General features: G+C 45.8%; 1 protein-coding gene across 3 annotated transcripts in view; it reads right to left on the bottom strand.

The window, feature by feature from the left end:
- Positions 1-22,133, bottom strand: part of ULK1 (unc-51 like autophagy activating kinase 1) — a 73,220-nt gene that overhangs the window by 45,961 nt on the left and 5,126 nt on the right. For all 3 annotated transcript variants that reach the window (XM_026037670.1, XM_026037669.1, XM_026037671.1), the window contains 5 exons: positions 12,730-12,762; positions 11,975-12,011; positions 5,749-5,922; positions 3,852-3,925; positions 1,029-1,130 (listed from right to left, as the gene is read on the bottom strand). In XM_026037670.1, the coding sequence (XP_025893455.1) occupies positions 1,029-1,130; positions 3,852-3,925; positions 5,749-5,922; positions 11,975-12,011; positions 12,730-12,762 (420 nt within the window). The remainder of the gene's footprint in view (positions 1-1,028; positions 1,131-3,851; positions 3,926-5,748; positions 5,923-11,974; positions 12,012-12,729; positions 12,763-22,133) is intronic.

Consider the following 22,133-nt stretch of genomic DNA (forward strand, 5'->3'; position numbering starts at 1 on the left):
TGACACTAACTCAGCGTGCAAATGTGAGATTTGGTCTGATCCCATATTCCATGGGCCAGGAAGAAAGGAGCTCTGCAGAGCTCACAGCTGAAGATGTGGCAGGACATCAGTAACGCAAGCATCTCTCTGCTAGGATGTAAACCAGCAAGGGAAAAAGCGACAAATACAGTACTTCAAAATACTGCTTGCAAGGGAGAGCCTAAAGATCTCATTAAGAAAAGTAGAGAGATTGTTGGGTCAGCATGGAARAGAGAAGTAACATGAAGTGCTCTCTATGGCACACTAATGATTGGCAAAGAGAAGTGCACTAAATCCAGCTTAACTCCAGCTACATATAAGATTAAAAATAGGTGAAGCAATCCTGAAACAACTTGCATGGGGTTGTGGCAAAGTTTTCCATCATTTGCACATTTTAAATGAAAGAATGCCTGTCACAAAGATACACTCTAGCTCGGTCAGCTGTTATATGCAGAGGTATTTGAGCTTGATGACTGTAAACATTTAAAGCTGGAAGGGATCCCTATGCGCTGACAGATAAGATCCTTTTGATATGACCCTATTTAACTACTTCAAAAACAAAGCCAGTTCAGCTGCAATACACCACTTGTCACCAAATCATCCATAAYATTAACATGTAATTAGAGTCTTCCTTATTGTCCTTACATATTCAACAGAATTATAATTATCAATTACACTCTCAGGACAGCTCTAAATAGAAATGAATTTTAAAGCACTGGCCTGAAAACACCACTGCTTTAACTAACCCAAGATAATTTTCTGCTGGGGTGACCTTTGCTGAGGGCTTATGCCCAGAAGATACATTTCACAGACACGTAGCCTGGAGAAGTGTCATCTTCCAGCATCACTTCCAGAATTACAACATATAAAGCATCACACTGTGGTGTGTTGGACAGCCAGACCTCCAAGAGCCTGCAGGGCTCAATACTCTAAGTGACAGAAGCCTTAGAATTAGTGGATTTTWAAAAAGTGAAAGAAAAAATCAGAAATATTAAATCTAAACAGCTTACCTGAAACGGAGCCTTTCCCGTCAGACACTGATAGATTATGGTTCCTATGCTCCAGAGGTCAGCTTTGGCATCATAGTGCTGAGACATGATGACTTCAGGTGCCTTTCGGGGGGAAGAGAAATCTGTTTATTAAAGTGGCTTTTTTGGGGGGGTCAGGGGAGGAGGGGTCAGGGCAGGAGCAGCTGCAAGAAAGAACCAGATACCACCAATATTCTTTAAAAAGCCCCGGGCAGGTTCCCCAGAACCCGTCAGAGATCTGCTCCCACTTGGGCAGACAGTAGCGCTACCTCCTCGACAGGGGCAATTCCACATCTAGGGTGGGTCAGCAGAGACAAAACCCYAAGGGAGCAACACGACCCCACTAAACCCAGGCTGTCCTGTCCACTGCAGGCTAACCCCGGCCACCCCCTTCACAGGGGACCCTTCCCTGTCGATCCAGGCCACGCGGCACCCACRGAGCTGCCCAAGCAGAGCCAGCAAGAGGTGAACGATGCAGCAGACAAGGGCTCGAGCCGTGCGGGGAGCCCCGGCGCTGCCCCAGGCRCCGTCACATCACCCGTCTTCCTCATTTATCCCAACATGGCAGGATATTAATTACGCAGCAGAGGCCAGTGACACCGCTGGGGTTCTAAGGAGGATCCGTTTCACTGCGCGTGGCTGTGCCCTGCTAGCCCACAGAGGCTGGTGTCTAATCTCACACCGTGCCCTCGATTGCTCTCTCCCGGGATGGTTCCAGAAGGTGGAAACAGCGCGAGTGCCCAGAGCCTCGTGGTCCCCAAGTCCACGTGCCCCAGGAGCAGCCGCAGGGAAGGGAAGGCTGGGCAGGCTCATGAACCCCAGACACCAAAATAACAGATTCAGCCCTGTGCTGCCAGCCCGGCAATGAACCTTCTGGTTCTGCCACGAGGAAAGGCCACATGGAATGGAAACAAGCGGCAGCAAACAAGCTGGGCAGCAGAGCTTGTCCTTAAGGGAAGCAGGCACCACACTGAATAAAGCTGAGGGGGAAAAGGGGACATGAACCATGCATGGGGGTTTCACATCTCACAGGACACTGACCATATCGTGCTTGGACACAAAGCTCATTTTCCTGCTGGTAACATACTTTTCTTTTTAAGAAAATGAAAAGAACTGCTATGGGCTATGAGCTAAGAGAAGCAATATCAGCATTGCTAGCAGATGTTCCCAGGGCTAAGGCACAAGACCCACAATAGCATTAGAGAGACTTCAAAACCCCTACTCTAAATCCCAGTTTAACCCTCCCTTGCCCTCCTCCCTCAGATCTTGCAATAAACAGAGAACAACATGGAACTTTCCAAGCTTACAAGGCCGCTCCAGGGCTCTTTACAGAAAAGAAAAGAAAAAAACCTACAACCACACAGGGGTCATCAACAGTTCCCTCTACTTCTCTCAAATAATGAGTTGAGTGTTTTAATTTACTTCCACAAGAGCCTCAAAAAGAAAAAGCATCACCAAAAATAGACAATTCAGGAAACTCTCACTAGGAGAAAAAAGTGACATCATCTACACAGATAGCACAGTCAAGTAAACAGCAGGTTTCAAAAAAGAAAAAGGGAGGAAACAGGCTTGGCACAAGGTTTGTATGGTGGAGCAGATTATCAAAGACGCCACCGCTGCGCAGCGTGGCCCAGCCCGGCCTAACTGTGCCTGAAGGGTTCAAGAAGAGCTTAAGGGGCCTAAACCATGCTCAAGTTCATGTCCTTGCTCTCCCCGGGGTATTTCTGAAAACTTCAGCCCAAATTGATCCACATCAACTTTTTATCCTGAGTTCAGACACCCACATCCCTGGAAACTATTACACAGTTTGTTTTGTCATTTTTATTTCTAACCTACTTTTGTCATTTTTAATTTTAGTGCCCTGATGTGACACTGAGGTGTTTGTGTTTATGGAAACAGTCAACAAGACATCACCTCCTCTCATCCTGCTCTTCTACCCGGTAGAAGGTACAAAGGAGGTATCAGGGATCCCTTTGTTTTTAAGGCATCTATTTCACAAAGAAAGAAATCACCCCAAAGCACTCCCTTCKCTGAAAGAATATTTGGAGGAGACACAACCTGTGAAGTGCAAATAGAGGCAGGTGAGCTCTATTTAGAGTTGCATGTGTAGCAAAACATATTTAATTGCTGCTATAAAAACACTGCAAGAATGGCACCATCACCATTGCCCAAAGGGATTTTGAGAGACCAAAGAGCAAAAAGGTTTGGGAACTCTGCAAACTTGCTTCTGAACAGGGATCTTTATGCTGATGCTTTGGGCTTGGAAGAGCAACTGAAAGGTCCAAAGTGAAAGGGTTTTTTTTCTTTTTGTAACCACTGTCTCAAAAAGGCCTGTTGAAGAACAGCAGCTGAGGCTCCTCTCCAAGGAAGGGCCTCAGAGAGTACCAGATGTGTGAAACATCATCCTGATTTTCCCTCTTTCATTGCTGCTTTTCCTGTAAGGAGGAAATATTAGATTTCACGTTCTAGCACCTTCCCTGGACAGGCCCTGCTTCTCTGAAAGATTCAGTGGCTGCAAACACAGGGGGATCAATACTCCATTTGGTTCAGTTATTTATCAACAGCTCACCTGGAAGTTAGGTAACACAGCACCTACCACAGGCACTCGCCACCTGTCATTACAGGCTGCTAGGACTTTAGAAAGTCTCCCAGTGTAATAGGTGTTTGACAAGCAAACAAAATTCCACCCTTGCAAGAAATTTGGGAAGGCAAAAGAGAAAGCAGCTACCATGACGTTTGTAGGAAAGGCTTTGGGGGAGCAGAGTAAGAAGGGAGGAGAAAGCCCCGCGAGCAAAACCCACTCACCATGTACATGGGTGACCCGCACAGCGTTGCTGCCATCATGTTATTCTGCAGGTATCGAGCAAACCCAAAGTCAGCTACAAAAAGAAACGAAGAAGTGGGTCAGGATCAGTCACCATTTCTAGAAGGTCTGCATCTTCCTCAACCTGCCCTGCTCCCCATGAATCCTTGCAGCAAGCGATTCCATCTTTTCCACAGGACACTATTAACCATATCCCTGAACAGTGATGTCCTTGTGTTAGTTATTAATGTATGGTACAGACATTACAAAGCGGAAAACAAAGATACAAAAAGTATTCTGAGGAACAAATTCCCTCCAATTTAGAAATCGGTCAATTTTCCTGCAGCTATTTGTCCATATTCCAAAACATCAGCAGACAGAAACTGATGACAATCCTCGACTGCAATAAGAGCGTACCAATTCACACTGGCTAAAGCAAAACTCACGATCTACAAATGTGTCAAACCATTAGGAAACCACAAAGATTTTCACATCATTAATTTGTTGCTACCTCCAGTTACAATTTGGGGAACTAAAAGCTTCCCTCCACTGAAAAGACTGCAGAGTAACAGGCATCCAACAGAGGCTGCTGCTTGCCACCATCCCCCTTTCTGGAACGTGCTGACTGAACACTGTCTTGCTCTGTTCTTTTAGCAGACTTTTAATAAATGACAATAACTGATATGAAGAGAGAAAGTCGAGCCACTACTTCACCTGATAGATAGAAAAGCCAGAGACTATGAATACCAAGATGAATTACATCTGCAGGTTACTCAGCATCTGATCATATGATGTTTAGAGGTTCTCTCAAGGTTACTAGATATTTCGAGCAAGGAGATTATTTGACACAGTTGTTTACACTGTCATCTGTCACTGACAGACTGCCTATAGCCTCTCCTGGGCCACACACTACCCAGGGACGTGGGAGGGAGCGGGTCGAGGGCAGGACAAGCTGAAGAGCAGCCGTGTTCGTGAACCAGGATCTGCTCCAGGATCTCCTGCCAAGTCCTGCAGCTTCAGCCACTTCCACCTCCGAGAGACTTCTGCATTTCAGCAAATGCTTCAACTACAGCCTGCGGCAGCAGATTTCAAGCAACCTTTTCCACTGAATCTCATTTCTCAAACAAATGAGGGCATTTACACTTTCTCCACAGGGTAGGCAAGGATTAGTTTTATCTAACTGGCATTAACTTCAGCTTGTGAGCGGTAACATAACAGGACAAATGTCTGTGTACTGAGAATGATGTTATCTAGCATTCATTTCATAGGGACCACAGGGGATCTCTGTGCTCAGTGATGGGATTTTGGGAGCATTTGTCCCAACTGCCAATCCATCTGTGCTGCTTGATGCCCTCTGTGCCTAATATGCACGAAAAGAAGCCTTCAAATTGCAGCTGAGAAGCCCTTCTCTAATTTAAATAGTGGACATAACTGTGCCTCACTCCCACTATCATCTCTGAGGCCAGCAGCTACTTTTAGGTCTTACAGTTCTTGAGAACTTGAGAATTTGACCAACAAAAGTCACTACATGAACTCATTTGTTGGCAAGGCTGGAGATCACAAGCCAAACTGTGCTGGTTGGTATTTGTTTTTACCAAGTGAGGCACATTCAAGGCAGGAAAACCCATCCAATTTTTTCCCCACCAGTTTCTGCCCTGGGAGGGCAGAACACACTTGCTCCAACTTGGAGAAAGACTGGAGCTAACTGAGCTTTGGTCTTTCTAGTACAGGAATTAACAAAGTAAGTTGGAAAGCCTTAGGGCATATTAAAAAGCCCAGATTTTTTTTTCTTTTGTTTTCATCTAGACAATTCCCCCCAAAAAAAATTGAGGTTTGCTGCTCATTAGCTACCAAGCTCTCCTGAGAGCTCTTAGGATGGCACTTTTACCAGGGTCTTACCAATCTTTATGCGAATGTTGTTGGGATTCGATTTCTTGCCTCCAGCATAGGAAAGAAGGATATTCTGTGGTTTCAGGTCCCGATGGATGATGCCTTTACTGTGCAGCATTTTCATGGCACCTGCGATCTGCTGCAGAAAGAGCCTGATGGTGTCTTCACTAAGTGTCCGCATAGCTAGGGAGGAAGGAGAAAAAAAAAAAGATGAAAAATCATAATGCCAGTTCTCTGAAGAGCCCAGAGGGCAGCTTCTCCACAGCAATTAGCCATAATTTGGCATTTTTACTTCCACATGCAGCTTTTTTCTTCACCACACTATTTCTGAACAATCAGTGCAGAGATTAGTACTGTGGGAAAGGGAAGTTTTGCCCTCCCTTCTCCCCACAGCTTTATACACACTGTGGCCACGGCTCGAGCTCAGGCCAGCAATGAACCTGAACTTGAGTTATCAGCTGGGTCCAAAACTGACACTTGATGGGGTTAGGGCTTCAGAGGCATTTCAGGCACAGTAAGGGCCACAACCACCAGGCATCTGTAACGTAGGGATTTCACTAAATCAAAATCTGGGCCTAACCTTGGTGCATCATCACCCTCTAGTCCAAACCATAGTGCTAATCCCCATGTTTGGSGGAGCCACAGCTCTGTGACACCTAAACTAAGTACCCGACCAAGCGGCCCCTGCAAACTCCAGCTTGACACTCTCAGTCCTGCATCCACAGATATGAAGGAGCAGCTACAGTAGATCAGAACCCTTTTTAAGCAAATACATTTTGAAAAAATACTAATAATCAAACCCTTTCAAGTGTATAAGCACCGCACTCTCCCTGTGAGACAGGCTTCCTAACAACTGTGGTGTGAAAACTAAGACATACTGATGGGATTAAAGTGTCCAGCAGGCTCTTGCAGCCAGACTGACACGCTGTTAGCTCTGGTTATTTTAAGAACCGTGCGCAGGAAACTCTCGCCAAAGTCAAGAGCAGTCTGCTGAACAAGCCCCAGGATCAGTAGTGCTCCTGCCCTGCCTCGTTGTCAGTCAAGCTTTAAAAAGCACCATTCCATTTGAATAAAACTATCTCTTTTGTAAAAGCCCCCTGCAAATTACTTGGGACTTCATTAGTGTTGTTCCAGCTGCTCTCTAGTGAGTCCTTAAACCCAGCTGGCAGGAGTTTCAAACTGGTAACCTACCTAGTCAGCTAGAAGGGAGGAATTCTTATGAAAACACAGATGAGGCTACAGGCAGCTTTAACACAACAGGAAATTAAAAATCTAACTTTTAAAATATGTGCATGGGAAACAGCAAGGAACAAAGGTCAGTTAAACAGCATTTAGAATGGAAAATAAACTCCCACCGCTCCCAGATCTCCTGCCCTAGCAGAGGCACAAGCAGAGCTGAAATGTCACCGTGGGTACCAGCTGGTCCCAGCTTCGTACACGTGACACAGGCGCACATGTCTGCAGAGTTCCTCTCCTCCCTGGGCCTTCTTCTCCATGAACTGGCCCTCAGCTGCAATTCAAAAGGCTCCTGTGCAAGAAGGGGAGAGTCTGCAAAGGGATTTTAAAGACCAAGAGGCAGCTCAGAGGCATGTGTACCAAACCCACTGCTATCTTCCCCAGAAAAGTGCTGCCTCATCTGCAACAAGGCTTTTCCCAGGAGGGCATTAAGTGACAGATCTCCGGTTGGCACATATCATGATACTCATTCATGCAGCAGTTCGTGTGGGCTAAGGGGCTTGCATCGTGGCTTAGCTGGGCTCAGTCTTCTGCTTCTATGCAAAATATTTCTGCAATTCCCTTCTCTGCCATCCTCGCACACTCCACATTCCTACCCACTATTTGTCCAAATAGAGCCCCAAGTGAACGGAGACTGGGAAATTTTCYGGGAACGGTTAAAACAGGGACTGCTGCCTTTAGACAAAACAGCAAGGGCTCCACTACGTTTTGCCCAATTCAGTTCAGGCCCAGAAGAGGACAGCCCARCTGTACCTTTATCTCCCAAACAAGAAGCAAGACTTGAAACTTGGCAGGACTTACCATTATCCAAGGCAGATAATGAACTCCTGGCTAACTACCCCTTGCCTCTAGCAGAGGCGCTGTTTTCTTTAGAGCTTTGTTCTGACCTGCACTCCCAAAGCATGCCACATTTTTTAAGGCGTTACCCTCTCTTTTACACAGTTTGATGTTTATAAGAATTTAACACAGTGCCAGCCACCTTCTCTGTGCAAATACACTAAGCCTCCTTAATAAGGGCTCTAAGCCTTCACACTGGAAAAAAATGATACCAAGGTTAGAAACCCCATTCATCCAGACAAAACAGGGTCTCTAAGCTTGCACTTTCTGCAGAATTTAGGCCTTGGCACTTAACAGAAGTTCTGTGTGAAGCTCTTGAGCTTGCAAGGACGTTCCCTAGTGTGAGGGGTCTCCCGGGCTGCCACGGCAGCGTCGCAGAGCTCGGCTTCCCGCGGGGCTGCCCCGGGCGGGCGGCTTTGCAGGGAGATCCTCTTTTACCTCCTGCCGTAACAGAGTCGCCGCCACACAGAGAAGCCTGAGGTCTGAGCCCTCACACCCAGCCCGKGAGCCCAGGGAATGGCAGCAGCAAACTCCAGGACTCAGAAATAAAGAAATGGGACACTTTGGGAGGCTTTGAGAATCTCAGTCTCCCCCTCAAGTCTTTCTGATGTCTTTCTATCTTGCTTCAGCCTTACCGGGTCTCTTTTCACCTCAGTGTTTCTTGCCACAAAGTCAGAAGCAGCAACACTAGCCATACTCCGCTAGCACAATTTCCAAAAGTCTGGGACATTCCCATATTGGGCAGCCAAAGCTTCACAGGCCAACCAGTCATGAGCAGCCGGAGGGAGAACATACAGAAGATCCCCTCAGTTCAAGTGTTGCCAGAACAAACGCAGAGACSATGACCGCTTGCCTATCCCATCCTAAACATGGAGCTTGCACTTTGGTCCCTGCAGAGAGGAGCCAGCTCATCTCCACACAAAACTGTCTGCAGGACATTAAGTCTACACTGAAGTCCAGGCATCCCCCTAGACAYCCACGGTCAGCAACATCTCACAGGGAGCACCGCTTCCCAGGCCTGGTGCTGCCATTACTCAGAAGTAATAATATCCCTGTGTTTATTTTCATGGGCTGCACTTGTGGACAGGACACTCAGCTTTCTGTCCCGGGAACGGCTGCTACACGGGTCAGGAGAGCAGAACAAATATTTACAGCAGGTCAGCACAAGGGCTGTGTGCCTGRGCGTTCCTGAGGCACAGAAAAAGGATGAAACCACCTAAAAAGCGACTTGGAAAGCACTGCTCAGCAGTCTAACAACTGCCCGGAAGCATCTCCTTAATGTGGGTCCGATCTAAATCGGACTGAAGTCAAAGGAACTAGGCTGGTCCCTTGGGGCCCATCATGGCAGGTTGTATCTTCAGAGGGTTCCATCCACCCTGAATATCAGGGGTGTGACCCTTGTAAAGTCTCCCATACTAACCAGGAGACTTATTCTGGAGAGATCTACTCTTCTCACAGCTACTCTTAATTATTTTGGCATAAGAAGAGCTCTACAGAAATGCACTGCATCTCTGATTTGCAAAAAAGCCACCAAGACCATTGGGGATTCAATAATCTACAAGAAAAATCATGTCTTATGCATGCCACAGTCTAATAAAGAAATGCTAATCTTAGATGTGAGTTCCCTTCACAGAGACAACTCGATTAGGAAGCAGCTTTCTAGAAAGGTCAGGAATATGCATTTATGAACTTTTTGTTACTGCCCAGGTCAGGGAATTTATAAAGAGAATTTTAGATATCAACCTGATCTGACCTCCTGACCATCAGAAGCCCAGAATTTCAGCCACTTATTCCTGCAGTGAAAACAGTAACTTCTGCAATACTTTCCATAGCTCTGTCATGCACTGCAGAGATCTGCCACGCTCACCTGCAGCTGTGRTGGCTGTTTTAAACGAAGCCACCAACTACAGAAGAAAAAGCGTCACAGCATTTAAATCCACACAAGGTGGTTCCTTTCAACAGGACACAAACACTCACAGAAGGCTGTATCAAAGAGATGAGKCTGACTGATACAGAAATCCAACAGAAATGCAAAGTGCATTGAAACGTGCACATAYGCACGTCTTCCAGTTACAAAGACAAGAATTAGGGAGCCTTTTGATTCAACACAGAATTACCATGTTGCCTAACGCTTGTAATTATAGGGCAGAGCGGACTGGGGAGGTTTCAGGCATCCTGTTCAATGAGAACCAGGAGATTTGCATGGGCAGCTTGCGTAAGCACTGCAGGAACTACCAGCAAAAACGTCCAAGGAGCCAGTGGGAAAGTACACCTTGCAATTAAAAACCATTAGACAATTACTAAAACAACTGAAGCAGCTCAGTAACTGCTCAGCAGAAATGAGACTCCTGCACCACGTACCAGCAATGCACCATGGAAGAAACCTGAACTGTCCAAGATAAGATTCCAAGTATTTTTCATGATCACGAGACCAATATAACTCTTACAGAATTAAACCAGATGAAGCAGGATGAAGCATTAGCCCAGCCAACCTTCAAACGACCCATGCTGGGGTAAAAGAGTATTTTATTTGACAAATACAACTCATTGTCACTTTCTCAAACTAGCCACCAATTTCCCAAGTAGTTTCACTTGATGAACAAGGAAGCGAGCTTTATTAATAGCCCCATTAATTGCACAGCATGGCACACACCAACGCAAACACTGTGCTGTCCACGCACAAGCAGTGCTGTGGAGAGGCAGATTTTCCCTGAACCCGCAGCAGGGCCTTGCCAGTCAGCCAGAGGCTCTGCTCCCACATTTGCACACGCAGCCCGGGCGGCAGATGTGCCCAGCTCGGGCTTTGCTGCYGCTGTTCTCTCTTCGTGTGCATGACAGCTTGAAAAGGCCCCTGCATGTTCTCACCAGACAATATCTAATGCCAGGGCACAAAACACCGTCAATTCCACCATTGGGGAAGAGTGATTTTACCTGTTCAGCATGTCCCCATACTCAAAAAACAAACCTGCCTCACATGAAAACATCTTGGACACAGACCTGGAGCTTTTGGAATATCGTTGCAGAGCCTGGAAGAGTTAACGGGAAGGGAATCCCAGCTCCCAGCTGACCTCCAACCCCTGCTCATCACTCATTGCCCATTCTCTGTGGGAAACTTGCCTGGCCTGGCAAAGCTTGACTGCTTTTAAGAGCATTTCATTATTTTCATGGGCTTTTTTCCCCTCTTCTTTGAATACATTTTGAAAGTTAAATATACATATACAGAAATATTTTCACTTGATATTCATAGCACTGTTCTACTACTACAAGAGAAGCTCTTTAAAGTACAATAATACCTAATGGATGCAAAACATTATCACTTAACTAAGACAAAGCACACTAAACCTGAATTTAAAAACACAAGTAACTCACTTCTTACTCATCTGTATTTTAAATACATAAAATCTATGAAAGGCAAAATAATCCTTTTTCAAGTACAAAATCCTTTCCAAAAACAAACAAAAGATATCCACAAATATAATTGGTTACCCTGTAAAAACAGAATACAAAATAGCTGCATAAAGCCCAAAATAATCATTCTGGGGATATTAACACTAGCTATAGGGCAAATGTAAATTTAGCTTTTAACCCTTCAATTTTCACAGTTTCTAGGCACCACATACCTTAAATAAAGAGCCTGATGTATTATCTAGCTTTATTTATTTATTTTAGCAATATGAACAAACCAATGGTTTAACCATGACCCACAGCCACACAAGAAGTGAGATTACTAACTAAATATAAAGAGAGAACTTGCATCTCCTAGTTAATATGCAAAGCAACAAGAAAGGCTTCTCCCCCCCACCTTAATCAAGAAACAGACAAGCCAAAGTAAAAATGTTTCAACACCTTTTTTTTTGGCCACTATAACCAAAATAGATAGGTAACTGCTGACAGCAGTCCGTACCCTTCAGTCATTACTGACCTATATAGCAAAGACAAGTCATCCACCTCATGTTACCGCCTTGAATTCTCAGTTTTCAAATGATCATCAAGGGTGAAGCTCTAAGAGGAGCAATGATAACTGTTTATTTTTCAGGAGCTGAAAAGGAGATATCCCATCTGCTTACTTTGATCTTCCACAAACCCCAGCAGCTTTAACAAACTAGAACAGCTACTGATTCCTTCCAAATACAGAGGATGTTCTCCATACTGCTGTACTTACTGTGAAGATAGTCTGCCAGGTCACCACCATTACAGTACTGGAAAGAGAACACAAAGGTCAATCAGCACGAGGGAAAGCAAAGATTTTAAAGGAAATTAACTTATCTAGGACTGCAAGCTACTCAGAATACTGAAGTATAAACAAAYACAGATGTGTCAAAATGTTTATTCAGAAGTTGATAGAAAAAAYCATTCTAGAAGGCTACTCGTCACATTTCCCCTATATGTTAACTCTATTAATGATATATTAGCATACATTAGCTTTTGTATGTGTGCATGCACACACGTGCAAGAGAATCAGAAAACAAAAACAAAGAAGAGAAGTCACCACTTGAAAGACCAGAGGAAAACTGGTTGAGGAAAATCTGAGAGCAGCTATAGATGAATATTGAAATTCCCTATATTATGCTCCATGTCATTAATGAAAGTCAACAAGAATTCAGAGTGAAGACTGCAGTGGAAATAAAAGGTTTATGAGCTTTGCAGCTAATGTGGAGACAGTTTTTCCATGTATCTTGAAGGAGATACTACCTTGTAACATCCATTTTACCCTTGAGATAAGAATTCTGCCTGATTAAACCTATGCCAGCAGGACCTTCTGACCGCAGCATGATCAACGTCCTGCTGGCTTCACCCACACGGTTACAGTTCTCACAGGTACACAGATTAGCAAAAGCACCATAGGTCAGACCCACGAGGAAGCACTACTTGTGTAAGCAGCTGGTCTGCTAAATACAAGTTTAAAAAAGTACTCACCTCCATAACCAAGTAGACAGAGTTTGCCAGTTCCTGGAGGAAAAAAAAAAAACAAAAAAAAACAGTAAGAGAACAACTTCACACCAATTTAAACATGTTATTCCTCTCACAGCACCCATTCAATAAAGCAAATATCTCCTCTTGTGGGTTGGGTCTTCATGTTCCTTTCCAACTCTTGGGATTACCGGGGCATGCAGAGCAGATGCTGCCAAACAATYCCATTCTTAATCATTTCTGTATTTAATGTGGTCCTTTAGAGTAGGCAGACCCAAATGAGCAGCGCCTATCTGAACAATGGGATCTTCCCAGACACCAGTGGGATGGGATCCCAGTGATGGGATCTGCTCTTCAGCCTCCTTGATTGAAAGGTGCCTTAAGGGACCCACCTGCAGTTTGAGGGCTGGCTAATGCTTTCTGGATCATCATGACAATCAACAGACAGAAAAAGAGCCGGGCAGAGTCACTACACAAAATTCTAAATGCTAAAAATCATTCCCCAGCACAAGGCCCCACTCCAGACAACTGCAGGCAGCAGTAACTTGGCTCTGCGGAGAAGCATTGAAAGCGATGGCAGAGCAAACGCTTCCCTGCAGTTCTGCTGCTCCAGGGGAGCCTGTCTTTGCCCACGGACAACTTAGGCACCTGCCCATCCAATTCCTCCTCTAAGCTCGACTAAAATTTCACAAAGTCTCAATATTCACACTACCAGCATTTTAGTTTTGCATCAGCTTCCACTGCCCGCTCGGAGCTGCTTTCATCTGGCTCTGCTCGCAGGACTTGCCACCCACCAAGCCTGCACCTGCCTGCCTTGGTCAGCACCTCCAGCCCTCGTCATCTTCCATCCCTTCTCCTGCACCTAACCTTTCAACTTGATATCCAGGTTTGCAGACGCTAGACCAGACGGTGGGGAAGGGTGGTGAGAGGTCAGGAAGCTGAACTACATGCAGGCTTTAAGACTCGACCTGTAGCTGCAGCAGAACAGGCYACTCGCCCCAAACAGTGCACGCAAATACCTGGCAGCCCAGCAGCTTAACCACAAGTGGTTTCCCTCCTCCAAGACRGTCACCAGATGCAGGGGTGCCAGTTCCTGACTTGCAGCTGTTCTCACTACCAAGCCAAGCTTTTTTTTTTTTTTAAAAAGGTCCCTTTGTTTGCCCAATAAGCAGTTTTCTGCAATACTTCAAGAGCACCTTTGTCAAATGACAAGAATCGCGTTAGACAGGGCCCGTTTTCCAGGCTCCATGTTTACAAGCACAGCTAAGCCAGCCACTTTTACACGTGCTTCAGAGGAAGCAGAGAAACTGTGCTTAAAAGCACTAAGCTAGGGAACCAGCGCAGGCATCACCACAAGCTCCAAACGTGACAAAACACTGGGGGGAAATTCTCAGCAGCACTCAAAGCCCTCCAATTCCTGCTGGTCTCGGCAGAAACAGCAGAAGCAAAGATTTATGAGCTACCCAGGCCTTTCACTTCTCCATGAACTCCAGCCACAGACTTAGCCACGAGGCGCATGGCACAGCTGCCTTGCAAGCAGCTACTCGSGGAAGGACGGAGCAGCCGCAGAGCTCGGCACACAGAGAGTTTCTAAAGGGTTTTGTGCAGCCCACACCAAGTTCATCACTGCCACAGATTTCTCACAGACACTTCTTGTCTAAACACACTGCGGTAACTGTAGCTCAGTACCTCTACCCATTGATACATACAGGGCCAGCAGGGTTTGGGAAAGCATAATATATTATTGCCTTTGCCTAAAATGAAGGGAAAGTTAAGCTTATACAAGCTAAATCCAAAAGGCATTTGTAATAGCTTCTTAGTTATTAGCCAAGACCTACTGTCCACTGTACAGTTTGGCTGTTTTCCCACTTTATTTAAAGCCACTGCAAACAAACATTATAGAGACAGGCATTGATTTTTGGCTGTCAGTGTGTACACATAAGCTTCAAATGCTTTGGTGACTAGGGTTAAATAAGGGCACCAGATGAGGGAGGTGCTCTGCTCTGCTTCCCTAGCAAAAAAGGAACCTTTATACTTAAGGTTTTATCCCACCAGCACATGGAGGGTGGGGACAAGGGCGAAATGCTTGCAAGGCATCTGGAAGGCCCCAAGTAGCTGCCCTGTCTGTCCCCTGGTAACAGTCCTTACTGCTCGTTCAAGTCTTATTAGGCAGCATTCCTCCACCGCTTGCGTTTAATACAAACCTCATGCAAAGGCTGTGTTCAGCATCTGTCATTTCTGGTGAGAACTGAAACCGTGTTCCTTCAGCTTGGAAAAAGGCCCACAGTCAAAATTGGAAGCATGAGTTTCATCCTGGCCACATCATCTACTTTAACAAATACCATAACACAGTAGGAGATCTGTGCAGCAAAACAAGTGCCAGAGRCTCAACACTAACTACATTTCAGGGGGGTTATTTCAGAGTAGCTCTAGACAACTGCCATGCGCCATTAGCAGTTGGAAACACTAGGAGCACTCCTGAGTCCTAATCTCCCTCCGCAGATTCCCCAAAACAAGTATTTGCTGCAAAATTGCCCTATTCCTGCGCCAAAGCATCACCTTGCTAGACACACACACCCAGCACAGCAGCAGCGCATTTACCCACTGTGTTCCCACAGCAAAGCTGCTGGTAGCAGGGCTGAACTTTCACATTTACAGCTTCAGCAGCTCAAGAATTACTCACCGGAAAGAGTCAGAATTTTGCCACCTAAACCAAGAACTTATTTTAAGAAGGCCCTAAAAACAAGCTCTTTTATTTGGAAAAAAAAGTCTTCAGCTAGCAGCTTGATTATAACAGACACAACCGTTCAAGGAAACTTCTGGTTTCATCAGACGGGCTRAAGGACTCCTTTAAAGCTGACTCGACAGCAGAAGCTCTTTCTTTTCCATTTTTATCCTTCCACAATATTTACAATTTGCTCATTAACAAAACAAGGGAAAAAAAGCTTCAAGCAAAACTTYGCAGCCTACCAGCCTCTTTGAAGAGAAAGAAAATGCCCAACCCACTCATTTCCACAGCAGTAAGCAGTGCAATGCTGCAATTTGCTGYATTTCTGCTAAGGCTCATGCCCAAGCAGCACAACAGAGAATTTWTCTAGACCTCTTATACATGCCAGTCCATATAGTGAGGGCTAATTCTGTCACTAAAGGAGCTCTACTATGGGAMTGGCATCAAAGAACCCTAAATCCTTCCCCTATCCCAGTACGCAGCAGTGCCCTGACTGTGCTCCGCAACAGCCCCAAAAGGCCTCTGCCAAAGACATTAAGCTGACAATTAATCAGTCTGGATCACTGCTGGACTTGCAGCGCTTACAGCAGAGGCCCCGGCGATGAAGTTACACTTTAATTGAGTGTAAAAATAGGCAACAGCCTCCACTGTCTACAACTAATGCACATCTGCTAGCAGGGAACAAAGAAATGGAGAAGCTTAATTTAGCAGTACAGAAAGCACCCTAGGAGAGCAGGCTGCTGAAGCGCCTCACTAAGGCACTGCAGGAGGCTGGTACGGATGTTAAGGCCCAGTCTGCCTTAATATTTTTTCTCCGCCCAGACTGGAAGGTGGCATGATCCTCTTCTTGGAAAGTGTGCGCTTAGGTGTGTCCAAAGGGAAATGTCTGGGTGTACCCAGACTTAGTCATCCTCCTACCACAGCTTAAAACGTCTGAGAGAGGAAACTTCCTCAGAAATCCTCCTCCGTCCCAGCCCAGGCTGCACCAGATTTAGAAAGTTGTTAAGGAGGAAAAAGGAGGGAAGAAAAAAAAAMCAAACAAAAAAACCCAAACAGAAAACAAATAACACACCCAGGCAAAGTATAATTTTAATTATACTACAGCTCCAGAACTCTCAGCTGTGCTGCATTTTAACTAATCTGTGTATTAATAGTACAAGAGGGTAAAAAGCTTTTGCAAGCAAGGCTTTGGCCCCACCAAACTGCTCTCTTTTCCAGGAAGCCTGGGATGCAGCAAAAAYGCTTAGAGGCTCCGCTATGATGTCCATGAGCACAGCATGGCTGACCAGGCTCCTGCTGCTTGCAGGGGAGGACTCCTGGACTCAAGTCTTTTGTCAGAATCACTCCAGCCATTTCCCTACACTATCAGCTTTGGGAGCCTCCCTTGGCACCCTGTGTGCTGCTCTGCACCTTGTAGAAAGCACCTGCCACATGCTCCTTACCCCCAGCAGCACCCACAGCAGCTGCCAAGAAGAGATAACTGCTGAGCACAGATGCACTGAACAGGGCTACGGCTCGTCCACTGTACCAACAAAACAGAACACGAAATAAAGCTCCGGGTCTACCCTGAAAGGAGACAAGCTCGGCAGCAGCTAAAAGCCACGGCTTTCTGCTGCGGGCAGCTCTTCGCTGCCCCTCGCCCTGCTCGCYGCAGGAGCACCGCAGCGGGAGGCACTGGCACCTTCCCCTCGGCTGCTCCCCTGTGAAAGGAGCCACAAACACAGGCTGCGACTGCRGGATTTTGCTCAAGAGGATTCAGCTCCTAGGCCAAGGCCATCCCAAAAGGCTGTTAGTTAACACGTTGGTTCTCAAGCTGACCAGGCTTGGGAAACAGAACCTACRACTCCCAAGAGAAGAACGTTTCCAGAAAGTTAAATCTCTTAAGTATTATTTTACTGCCGTTCAGACCTCGGCTTGAGCAGGCTAGCTACTGAAAAGGGAATGGCAAGCCTTCATGCTAAGCAAGGATTATCTCTTGATGCAACTATTTGAACAGAAGGAAGATAAAAGACAAAGCTAACAATCTAAATTTTGGGAGCATCTACCACTGCTTTGCACTGAGCAAAACAGCTCTAAAGCAAATAGTTAAGTGATATTCATGGGAGTTAGGACCCAAAGTGTTTCCAAACCCAGAGAGAGCTTTAAGGCCCAGCTTGTCCAAAAGCAAGTTTTGGGACAGACCTTTGGGAGTCACATCTTGCAGCCTAGGAAGTCCTGTGCCACAGCAAGCTATAAGGAACCAGCTATAAGGAACCAGCAGCCACTTTCCTCTTGTGCAAGGGCTATACCAGAACAGATAAACATGGGGTTGTGGTATCAGTCACACACAAACACAGTCCAAAAGAYGGCATGAAAACAACAAATTCAGTCACGCAACAACCTACTTTATGTCTTGGCCTGCTTTGGCAGATCCAGGATCACCAATAAAACCTACTACAAGTCATTAGAAAGCATTTGCAGCTACTCAGCAGATCTTAGGCTTCCAACAAGAATGAAGTGCTCCACATTTTTAGATGCAGATCCTAGGATGCAAGATGCAAGAGCTGGAGAGGCTCAGACTTTCCCTTTGGCTCTTGACCTCACCATGCTCTCCCTWAACCTGCCAGCTTGCTCCAGGATGGGGAGCACCAATTGAGATACGTGACAAGCAGGAGTGAGGCCCTGCAGCAGAGCTGTTTYGGGACAGACCTGCACTAGCTGGATTTTTGTAGGGTCAGGAGAACAACACCACAACGGGCCAATGCCATGAGGCTGATGATCTGCTTCAAAACTGGTCATACTCCTGTGCATATTAAAGACAACAGGAAAGTTATCCTCTGGTTCTGTGTGTACTTCAGGAAGGGAGGGAATGTACTTCCTATACAAATAAAACCTCACAGRAACTGCCCTAAATTTTGATTGCGTGACATGAACAAAAACCAAAATGCAGAGCCACGTCTGTTAAGTTATGGTATTAAGCTGTCTGGTAAACAACAACAGACAAGCGATAGGACTGCTGGTAGAACAGCTCAAACTTCAGGTTTACCAGAAAAATGTCACCAACACCTCCCACTGGGGCTTTCGGGAGCTCCCTTCAATCAGGAGCTCCCTTCAATCAGGAGCTCCCTTCTCTACCTCCAGGCCCCTGCAGGCTGCTGGCTGTTCATTTGACAGCTCCACAGAGGGCACGTTCAGCTGCAGCTTCACAGAGGTTGCTGCAGGCTTTCCAGCCCCAACACCTAAAGCATCCCAACACCCATCACTTGTTGAACAAGTGATGACTACAGCACTTGCAAGAGCTGCAGCAGGAAAACACGACCGTCAAAGCCAGGCTGGGCCTCAGTGAGCAAACTGCTGCYGCGAGTCAAAGCTGAAAGCAGCATCTGAGCCTAACCACAAACATSAATATAGGTCTAACGTCATAATAGGAGTACAGAGACAACGTGGCAGGTTCCACTAGTTGCATACAATTTCAAGGTGAGAACAAATGCAAAAAAAAAAAGAGAGAAAAAAGCATCATGCAAGGCTCTCATTGCTGGGACACACATAATCACGGTCGTCTTAGGGGTAACACAGTGTCAACCGCACCAGTTGATGTCCCCAGTGGCCACCTCTTTGGAGCCTTTGCTGCCTGGGTCTCCACACACAGCAGCTGTGGCAGCCCAGCAAGGGCCAGAAGTCAAAAAAGCAGCAAAGTTGGGACTTTCCCTTGCTCTGATAACAGCAGGAACAGCAGTTACTCCTTTGTTAACAAACAAAACAAGTCTGGAAGATTTGTCAAATAAGTTTCTTTTTGCAAATGACAAAAGACATGAACATTTCAATGCCTGGAGGGTGTACAGAATTCCAAAACCAATGATAAACTGAACATCTGATTTTCTGTTCTGTCTTTATTCCTCATCTCCTTTCAGTATTACAGTCATATTATAAAATGAGCATTTAAGGTTTGATCCTCCATTACCTTAAGCTCAGTCACATGCACTGGAATGAAATTCCTGCTCACCRAGAAGCTGCATTTTAAGGGCCTAAGAGGTCACGCAAAGAGGAGGGAGCGCTGCAGGTCGAGGCACCGAACAGGGCAGGCCAAGAGAGCTGGGGGCTCCCTCAGACACTAGCTGAATTTCACACTGAACATTTCAGCTGCAATTACACACTTAATGAGATCACTTAAATGTAAAGAAAGGCAGATAATCTAGGAGTTTGAATTTAGAACTGAAGAACTCAGTTCTACAAACAAGGCTGGGAAAGGCTTGTTTTGTCTAATGGCAAATCCTAAACACATTTAATCCAATATCTTGTGAGARATTCTTAAGCAACTGCAGAAATTAAGGGCCCAACCCCCAAGTGAATTTTCCAAGGCAACTGCATGATTAACTGACCTTTGCAAGGCTTCTTTCATATAGCCATTTACTTCATATTTCATTTATCGTATTTAAGAAATTAAGACACTATTGCAGCACAAAGCTCTTAAAGCAAGGTGTTTAAAGAAAAAAATGCAGGTTTTTATTTCAAGCAACAACAACAAAAAAAAWTAGGAGAAATCCAAGAGCCATCCAAGAGCCAGAAACCAGAGTAACATGGCCTTAAGACTGATATTTCAAAAATGAAGAATATGAAATATGCTTTAACACATTTCACATGTCAGCTACAAGTGCCAACTAGGTTTAAAAAAATCCATTATTCAGACCTCAACAAAAAAGCCCCCAAAACGCTGCTTGTGTGTACAGTGATACTCAGGAACACACAGACTATGTGTTTTAAAGCCATTCACTGCCTGGTCCTTTGTCCTTATCCCACCTTACCCTCCATGGCCAGGGTGCTTCCCACACCACCTGGGCAGATCCAGGTGGATTTGCATGGGCTGGGAGGCCTCCCTTTCTTGGAGATGTAAGATGCTTTGCTAAATAGGATCTGCAAAGTCTTAAAATTGTGCATCTTTCATTCCCCGCAAGTGATACACACCGTCTGGTTGATCTCTGCTRCACCAGCTCAGCTGACCTAATTCCTCCTGTCATTCGCTTGCTAAGAGGCAGCCAGGTGCTCTCGCAGCCCAAACAGAACATTTTTGCCCTAAGCAACCAGTGATGCCAAATTTGATTTATTTCTATCAGCCCCTTCACCTTTGAAACAACCTTAGATTTGAAGAAAGGCAGTTTTGAGATCATCACTTTGCATTTCAAGTGAGCATTAAGAAGAGCCTTTGCAACATATACTTCTGTTTCCCTGCAATTTCATAATTCAGGGTCCTGTCCAATTTAATCTGATCTAATCACAACGTTAAATGTATGAACTGTGCTGTGGTTTGGGCTTACAAGTCTCTGGTAGAAATTCAAGCAGTGGTTCTCCATCTAAATTCAGTCCCACACAGGGCTTTTTTTTCCACGTCAACGTGATTAGGGGGCACCTATTCCCTGCCAGATCTCCTTAGCCCTGCTTTGCCCACTCCAGCAGAGCGCTTTCACTCATCACAAGGATTTAAATAGTGGAAATTTTCATAATGGAAACACTGATGGGGCTTAAAGAAGAGCAGCACAAATAGCGCCTCAGCAGTTCCCAGGGCTTTGCTGTCAGACTGTGAACACGGCCTCCCAGTTTCCGATTACTCTTGGGAAACATTCCTTAATCTCTCATTATGGCCTGAGTAACGCTGCCTTCCACGGGAGCTTTGGAGGCCATTAGGCTTCCACATCGCTGGCACCTCCGTGACACCGTCATCATGTGAGAGGAGCACAGGTACGTGCTTCCACACACACCATGACTACAACAGTGAGCATAATTTCAGAAATGCAGCAAGACCACTCCCTCCAGCAAAAAAGCCCTGTGACTCCTTCAAGGTCTATATTTAGTGGTCAAAACTTGCTAGATGTTTCCGTGACCTGCTCCATGGGGTATCAGCTGGTGACACTGACATAAACAGGAGTTCAAGGCCATAAAATTCTCTAGTTGCCATAAATATAATCATCTGAATCACTAGCCTCTTGTACCTTATTCTACAAAACTACTGTCAGAGGGCAGGTTAGGTTTCCTTACGTTTTCTCCCTCGTATTTCCAAAAGGAGCCAGAACTAGTCTTCATTAACAGGGTGATTCCCTTCATGGGATGCAGGAATTCTGCCGGCATCGTGCAGCAGACACCCCACTCCTGCCCACACCACACACAGGAGCATTGCTCATGAGTTCAGAGGAGCCTGCACTTTACACCCATTCACGATGCAACTCGCCAGCCTCACTCTGGAAGGGAATTAAAAGTGGATTTAACCAGCCTGACCCCAGGAGTGCCATCTCCAAGACACTGGTGTCTTAGTCATTCCAAGAGTCACACTGGAGCCCTGTCTCAGGAGACCAGATCAGTAATGTCTGAGGAGCAGAAGATCTTGCATTAGGTGGCACAAGAGGTGGTGAGGCAAGGGGTGACACGGCAGCACTGATTCACCCTCCATCACACAGTGCCAAAGCAGCGCAGCAAAAGTGAACAGCGCTGCAGGGCACACCAAGGGACATTGCCACACAGAGCTCCAGAGGTCTCTGGAGGGACAGCAGGAGGCACGTGCACAAGATGAAGCCGCTGGCTGCTAGTTCACGTGTCAGAACAGGATGGTGGAAGAGAGCACAACTGAATGTCAAACAGCTGTGACCCTACAGAGCACAAGGACTCCCTGCAGCAGCAATAGAATAAGTCTGTTCTTACTGGGTGAGGAGTAGAG

The sequence above is a fragment of the Nothoprocta perdicaria genome, unplaced genomic scaffold, assembly GCF_003342845.1.
Source record: "Nothoprocta perdicaria isolate Ctin4 unplaced genomic scaffold, notPer1 scaffold_2, whole genome shotgun sequence".
NCBI lineage: Eukaryota > Metazoa > Chordata > Aves > Tinamiformes > Tinamidae > Nothoprocta > Nothoprocta perdicaria.